The 7945-nt window shown below is 44.5% G+C and overlaps 1 protein-coding gene across 1 annotated transcript; it reads left to right on the top strand.

The window, feature by feature from the left end:
* The first annotated feature begins 202 nt into the window (after positions 1–202).
* On the top strand, positions 203–7703 carry dact1 (dishevelled-binding antagonist of beta-catenin 1). Its single transcript, XM_024437040.2, has 4 exons — positions 203–983; positions 3060–3189; positions 4199–4354; positions 5292–7703. Exons 1-4 carry the CDS (start codon positions 636–638, stop codon positions 7313–7315), a joined length of 2658 nt encoding a protein of 885 aa, XP_024292808.1. The 5' UTR covers positions 203–635; the 3' UTR covers positions 7316–7703.
* Positions 7704–7945: the final 242 nt, after the last annotated feature.

The following is a 7945-nucleotide window of genomic DNA, read 5'->3' as shown; positions in this document are numbered from 1 at the left end:
GGGAGTTATTACTTGCAATTGTTACGTGAATTATATTTAATCAGCACATGTTATCTGTAAAATATGAAAACAATCACAAGTGTGAAACTCCAAGGTATTATTATTTTTGGTTTTATTATATATCACAGAAAGAGAGAAGAATCGAATTAGGGAGAAGGGGCGAAACGTAGAATCGGCAGGCACTAAGACATGTTGCTACCACGGAGAAAGTAGATGGGTCTCTAAAGAGAGAGGTGGTCCAACGCTGCTCACCACTATCCTCAGAACGCTGCGACCTGCTTGACAGAGAAATAGCTATTTAACATTACACTTAAACTTTGTCGTTTTCACCATGCAACTTTTTTCGATTTGTTCAAACTGAAAAGCACTGAGATTTGTTGTTTTATTTTGGAGGCCCGGATACTGTTTGGACAACAAAAAGGACCGATTTTACGCACGCAGTTTGTATCGGGATAACTGCTTCAAAAGACAGAATTTATGGACAAGTAATTTAGTGGTCGGTTAGGTTAGACCGTGGTATGTGCGTCCACCGGTCAACGTTTTTGATGCACATCATGATTTTCTAAACTCTTCACAGTGAATTTATGTGGCCCGCTGTTGCCAGTTATATGTTGTAAATCATTGTCGCTTGTTGGATGGATACAATGAAACAAACAGCTGCTGGTGCAGAAATGCTGGTCTCCAAGGATTACACATTACAGATGCGGGATAGGAGAGAATGCGATACGCGCTCCAGGGAAATAATAGAGGAAGAGATGGGTCGTGTGCGAACTCGGGAGAGATTGGAAGCCACTCTAGCGGGTCTTGGAGAGCTGGAATATTTGCGACAGCGGCAGGATTTACTGGTCAGAAATGTGTTGAATCGCCAAGAGGACTCTATATCACCAGGAGAAGATCCAATGTGCGTTACGCATGAGGAGAATTACTTGAACTCGGAGGAAAAACTTTTAGAAGAAAACATTTTATTGCTAAGAAAACAACTGGTATGTAGACTTAATAAAATGTCATTTCTTTACTCCCGCTGTGTTTTGTATAACATTAATCTTTGATTAATTTGGGTCCGCTATTTTGGTTTACATTTCCAACGATTTAATGAAATACCAAAAACAGTCACTCTAATGTTGGTTTGAGTCGATCCAAATTGTTCACGCAGCGGTCTATTTTCTGACCCTGTCGCAGCTCCATGGACGCACGCCCAGCCAACTGATAATAACCGTTGGACACGTTGAGTTTGTGCTTCCTCAGGGCAGGCGCAAATCTGTCGAAGGATGAGGTAGATGTCTAGTATGATTCAAGATTAAAATAAAAACAGGCCTGTAAATTTGATTCCCAGATTACTTTCCGGGCAGTTTTATTAGTTCATTTTGGGCCTTTTAATAGCATTACCACCTCTATCCTTATTTCACTCACAGATCAAATCAAGAGAAGTATGTTTCATATTGTAGACTAATGTTGTAAAAGTTCAATGGAACATTATTTACCATTTACAATAAATGAACGATTACGGTATTAGATATGTCATCGTATCCCAATGCAAGCAGATTCACTAGTTGTTCGTCTAAAGGAAAATATGTTGGTTCCCAGAGAATTAAATGGAGGAAATGGCAGGATGGCTATTAGAAAATAATGAGTGTTATTTAAATCTAACTGTGAGGGGGTCCAGCCTCTTGAATGAGATTTACTGATGAGTTACAATGGATTTTGCGACTGAAATTAACTTTTACAAGCAGATTTACCACACCCCGTTGCTGTTAAAGGATGCCGGGTAATTATGTGCTGGTCGTTTGAGATTAGGCCATTTAAACAGACAAACACACCTGGGTTCAGTTAGGCAGTAAGGGAAAGTCGTGAATGTTGTGTATATATATATATATATATATATATATATATATATATATATATATATATATATATATATATATATATATATATATATATATATATATATATATATATATATATACACAACATCTCCTTACCCCTTTTGATTTAATGTAGGCCTACACTAAATCATACTTGTTTTCAACCTCATTCTATCATTTCAGACCATTTCACACTCAGCCTGTCAACCCAGTATGCATATAGTGTTATTCAGTAAAACAACCATTGTGCCTGCCTCTGCTTTTTGAAAATGGTACATTGTGTGGAAATGGTCTCTGAAGCCATAGCATGTTTGGAGCACATTAATCACAGTAATCACCCTCTGCCTCTTGTCACCAGGCCTGGTTTTATGTCCCGCTAGTCTGCTACAGCCCTGCTCTGTAGGAAGTGCTGCAGCTTGATATAGCCTGGAATCTGTGTGTGTTGCATTACTGGCCTCAGTCATGGCTCAAATTGTATAACTGTATATGTATAATGCACAGGGATAGCTAGACCTACCTAGATGGCTAGCAGGTACTTGGGAGTAATGTAGCCTATGTCTGTGGTCTGCAAGCCACTTAATGTAGTGCATTTAAATCGGGTCTGACTTGTCACTAAGCCTTCAGGTTTGACATTTGCAGTTGGTCTTTGAATTCAAACCACACTCGAGAGCAGAATGGTGGAATGTAACCACCACACGATCTGGTTGTTGTCATATGTGACCCGGGCTGTTCCACATAACCCACATGTTTGAGGGAGGAGTTGTTTATCTCCCATGATGTGATTCTAATTTAGTTTGGGATATTAATGGGTTCTGATAGGGCAACAGTCTCGCTAAGACGCGGAACACTTGCAGCACAGTCACTATAGCCCCACTTTAAGTAACCAACATGCAAGGCTATGGATTTAATCAGAAATGGAACCAAAAATAGGTGGCTAAACATGCTGTTTCTTGTCAATAGCAATACAGAACAACTCTGAATTGGATTGAGCTGTAGACCCTTGTCCCAGATCAGTCTGTGCTCTTGCCAACTCGGTCATGGATCGGCAGGTAGCCTGGCAGGTTTGGTTTGAAATGACAAGGAGTTGGTAATATGTCACAAATAGACGGGCACTCAGGCTAATAGATATAGCTACATAGGAACCAAATGTCACTGTACAACTGTAACTAACTCTCTTGTCTGTGTGTTTCCCTCCAGAACTGTCTGAGAAAGAGAGATGCTGGTTTGATCAATCAGCTGCAGGAGCTGGACAGGCAGATCAGTGACCTCCGATTGGACACGGAGGCATCACATGAGCAAGTGGAGACAGACAGCCGCCCAAGCTCGGGTTAGTCTAGTTCTACAATAGAATGGATTCTAAGGATTTGACCTCAGAATGTTACCCTGTGAAAACTAGACATTATCAGTAGGATCTGTCAAGTGCGAGTCAGTTCCACTTAAGCAATTGAGGATACTGCAGAATGTGTAGTCCCCCAAAGGCAGGGTTCTTAGCAAACACAAACATGACATAGAAGTGACTGGCAATGCTACATTTTTGGTCACACTTTATTTGAATAGTTCAATAGTATTTACTGTAGAACATCTCTGTTGATCAGCAACTGCTTGTTAAGGTTAGGTTTAGAGCTAGGGTTAAGGTTAGTAGATAGTTAGTTGAAATGTTACTGATCGTCCATCTGTAGATGCTCTACACACTATCCAAATAAAGTGTTAACCAATTTTTTTTTGTGTATTTTTAATAAATGGGCTACCATGTCACATAGAGAAGTGTTTATCTAACCCATTGTTTAGACTACTAATAATGGTAACACTCAGTCCGTGAGCTGTGGCTGGTACTGTATCCCGTTATTAGTTGTATACATTCCACATTCCTCATGTAGGAGGTCACTTTGGATAGTGTGACATAGTGAATCTTACTACAGAACATTCTGTACCGTCCATGTGCCATATATTATTGGCGATTGTGGATTTTAATGTATTTTGTTCCGCAAACTGTTCACAACTAACTTCAGATAGATCTGTCTGCATTTAACCATTCTACTCCAAAGCTCAAGCTCATTTCATAGATGCCAGAGAATTTAGAATGGATGTAGGCTTGGCTACGCTGCAAATAGAAGAAACGTTACTTGAATCTAGTCAACCCTATTTACACCAGCCTTGTTTTAAGTGCTTGAGATTTTCCGCATTAATTCTTTTAATAGCCACAGCCTGACATGTAATAAATTGTTGGATGACAGCTCCCTCCCTGCGGGGTGTAAAATTAACGTGTTAAAAAATGTCCCTTCTGTTTCTCTCTGCTCTCTCTTTCTCTCTGCTCTCTCTTTCTCTCTGCCCTCTAGGTTTTTACGAGCTGAGCGACGGAGCTTCGGGGTCCCTCTCCAACTCCTCCAACTCGGTGTTCAGTGAGTGTTTGTCCAGCTGTCGCTCCAGCACCTGTTTCTGCAGTCCTCTTGACACATCACTGTGTGCCTCCGAGGGAAGGCTCAAATCTGCAGGTGAGAGAGGCCCTCAGCACAGTCCCATAAGGGTTGTGGTGAATTTCATTTTAATTCAGTCAATAAAATTTAAAAAAACAAGTTTTTCCTCATAGAGAAGCATTGAGGAATTTCAGTTCCTGAATTAAAAAGGGGTTGACTCCAACCCTGCAGCACAGCCCAGCGCTACGCCTTTGGCAGGACAGAATCCTGATGTTTGATGTCACGTGGACTATCTTGGGCGCAACAAGCTGGGCTGAATAATTTTGTTGTCCTTTGCTGTATATACAACACTTTCCTTCTTTCCCGAAAGACCCCCATCACACCCACCATCCACATAAGTGTCATCTTTTATTACAGTGCTTCATTCCAGCTGGCCCCAGTTCAACTAATAGTTTCCTTTGTGTTGTTACCAATAGTGGCGTTTGTTGTGAAAATACTTTGATTCAGTTTCAAACGAATGATGAAGACTGGAAGGAAACACCAAATGGCACCCTTTCCCCTACATAGTGCGCTACTTTTGACCAGAGCCCTATGGGCACTATGTAGGAAATAGGGTGTCATTTGGGATACAGAACACTGTCCGTTGCGCTAGATTCCAGGCCAGGCAAGGCAGATGGCTTGGCTCTAACTAACAGCCACGCCTATGATAAGACTCAAACAAAAGGGCCATTAACACATCTAAACCAACTGCCCCCTTCATTAGCATATTGAGAGGTTGCATGCTTTGCTTTGCTTACCCTTTCAACACTACTGTAGGCTTCTGTGTGGCGTTACTGTTGAAATTAGGAAATAGTATGGAAACTGGTGGTTTCCGTTGTTTGAATTACTAGTGGTGTCTGTAGTCCGTACTCTTTCTTTCCGGTCTAGTTTCCATATGAGATACTAGTGGCGCATCTGTTCTGTAGTCTTTTGTTGTACTGTAGTTCTTAGTCTTTGCCTTCTGTGTGGTTTTCAGATGAGCTGGGCAGCTGTGCTGACTGTGAGAATCAGTGTGCGGAGCAGCAGACCATGGGGACTGTTAGAAAGTCGCTCCCCACTCCCTACTCCCTCTCTACGGACGCCTCTTCCACCACTCAAGACATCCAGTCTAAGTACCACTGTGACCTGATCGCCAAGAACGGCAGCGACGTGTACCGCTACCCCAGCCCCCTCCATGCCGTGGCTGTACAGAGCCCCATCGTCTTCCAGTCTCTTGCCGGCCATCTCAAAGAGGACGGGGGGCTATCAAAGAGCAGCGGAGGCGAGGGCTTCGGTGACTGTCAGAAACTAAAGCAGCCGCCGAATCTGGTGCCCCAGAACATTTCTTGGCCTGCTTCCCATGCGCCTACCAGCAAACGACTGGACAATTATATATTCGGCCTGCTTCAGAGGAGGGCTCAGCCCATTAGGACCAATAAGCCGCGGACGAGCATCAGCACAGACCCCTCTAAGAGCATCCTGAGGCAGGGCAGCTTGTGTGTGAGACAGGCTACTGTTGCCCCGCAGCAGCAAGGAAGGACTGCTGCTCCTCTTCCTGATCTCAAACCAGCCTGGCAGATGTGTTTACATGCAGGTGGTGCCAGTAACGCTGATCCAGGAACAGGCACCTCACAGAGACAGTGGTCAGTGGAGAGCAAAGGGGAACTCCTCTTAGAAAATGGGATGGTGTCCCAGTCTCTGGGCCAACCTCAGAACGGCTGTGCCACAATCGACGGCAGTGACATTCACACCAACAGCCTGGTAAAAAAGAAGGGGTCTGTGTCATCAGCCTATAAAGGACTTCCATCGGCAACCGGTCCTCTGTCTAAAGATTATCAAGACTTGGGTACCCCAAATGCCAACTCCTCCCCCAAAGAGAGCAAGCATCCTTATTTCCCTGCTGCTCCAGTGGACATCAGTACTAAACCCCCCCAGACACTCCCTAGAGACCGCACCAAAACAGGCACTCCCAAGAAAAGCCCTAAGAGCATCCTGGTCTCTGTCCAGACAGCCCAGACCACTAAGGAAGAGAGGCCCATGCTGGAGCTGGTGAGTCTAGGGTCTTCCTCCCAGAGCCAGGATGAAGGTCAGGGTCACATGGTCAGTGCCCAGTACATCCCTGCCCAGAGGCAGACTGTCAAGCTCCGCAAAGCGGGCAAGAACATCAAGATCGTCAAGGTGAAGAATGCTTCTCTGAAACAACACCGAGGGGTTCACGCACACGCTGAGCCTGTGTTATCCGAGGCGACAGGGGGAAGGGAGAGGGGTCACCGATCTGGAGGGATGAGGAAGTCTCGTCAGCCTGAGGAGGTACAACACGTGCACAAAGTCTCCTCCAAGAGGGGGGCGTCCACCAGGGCCAAACGCACCATCCCTGCCTCCATCCCTGAGGGCCGGGTCCTTGAGAAACACACGGCCACAGTGTCCACAACCAGGTCCACTGTGTCCAGGCATCATGGTCACCATGGCAGAGAAGTGGTGGTGGCCAAGCCAAAGTACAAGAGAACAAGCGGACATGACTACAACCGAGGAAGGCTGAAAGCCATCACTGAGGTGCCTTACGATGAGGCCTTTAGGAGAGCCCACCGCAGACAGAAGAGGGAGGTCCTCGGCCAGGTCTCCACCACCACGTACCTACCCTCCAACGTGAAATTTGCCAGCCCTTATGCCTATGTGGCTGGCAGCGACTCTGAGTACTCCGCAGAGTGCGCTTCGCTTTTCCATTCCACCATCGTAGACACCAGTGAGGATGAGCGGAGCAACTACACCACCAACTGCTTCGGGGACAGCGAGTCCAGCCTGAGCGAGGTGGACTTTGTGGGGGAGAGCACCACCAGCAGTGACTCTGAGGAAAGCGGAGGGATGAACTGGCCCCAGTTTTCAGGGCAGGGCGCTGGGCATCATGAGTTAACAGCTGCCCAGGCTAAAGCCTTCATCAAGATCAAGGCCTCTCACAACCTGAAGAAGAAGATCCTCCGCTTCCGATCGGCGGGCTCACTAAAACTGATGACGACTGTATGAGGAAGGGACTTCAGGGTATCAGGCAGGAAGCAGTGACTCAGCCAATCAAATTGGCCACTCTCTCTCTGCTCAAGATCAAGTGCCTAGGCAGATTTGTTTTATTTACAGAAAGTCTTTACTGAAATCAATCTCAGATGTTTAAGGAAACATTTAATTGGGATGCAAGGATTTGTACAAAATTTCCAGCAGACTCCCTCTCCCTGCACTTTCTGACAAACGATGGACAAGGTGAAAAGCATCTAAGGAGCCCCCATTTTTATTTTGTTGTATGTAGCGGTTTTTGTATTTATTATGGACATTACCCTTGCTGTGGTACATGGCAAAAATCTGTACATGCTTTTAATGTTCTTGGTTTACTTTTTGGATTAAAGACATTTCTAACATAATATATTTGGTTGCTACTTCTTGGACACACGATACTTTATTTGACTGATTATTTAAAGCAGAGTATTAAGTGTCTGTAAGGAACATTAATGGCTAGATAGACATTATATTCTGATCACTGACAACTGCTGATAACATTTTGATATATGGCATCATTTTGAAGTTTAGACACCTACTCATTCAAGGGTTTTTATATTTTGACTATTTTCTACATTGTAGAATAATAGTGAAGACATCAACTATGGA

Source organism: Oncorhynchus tshawytscha, linkage group LG11, assembly GCF_018296145.1.
Source record: "Oncorhynchus tshawytscha isolate Ot180627B linkage group LG11, Otsh_v2.0, whole genome shotgun sequence".
NCBI classification, from domain to species: Eukaryota; Metazoa; Chordata; class Actinopteri; order Salmoniformes; family Salmonidae; genus Oncorhynchus; species Oncorhynchus tshawytscha.
This window is presented reverse-complemented; position numbering and strand designations above follow the sequence as displayed.

What these genes read in the sequence shown, in the direction of transcription:
- dact1 (XM_024437040.2), top strand. Translation starts at nt 636, where the DNA reads ATGGATACAATGAAACAAACAGCTGCTGGTGCAGAAATGCTGGTCTCC. An exon ending in TATTGCTAAGAAAACAACTG is followed by an intron (nt 984 to 3,059) that starts GTATGTAGACTT and finishes GTTTCCCTCCAG; the next exon opens with AACTGTCTGAGAAAGAGAGA. An exon ending in AGACAGCCGCCCAAGCTCGG is followed by an intron (nt 3,190 to 4,198) that starts GTTAGTCTAGTT and finishes TCTGCCCTCTAG; the next exon opens with GTTTTTACGAGCTGAGCGAC.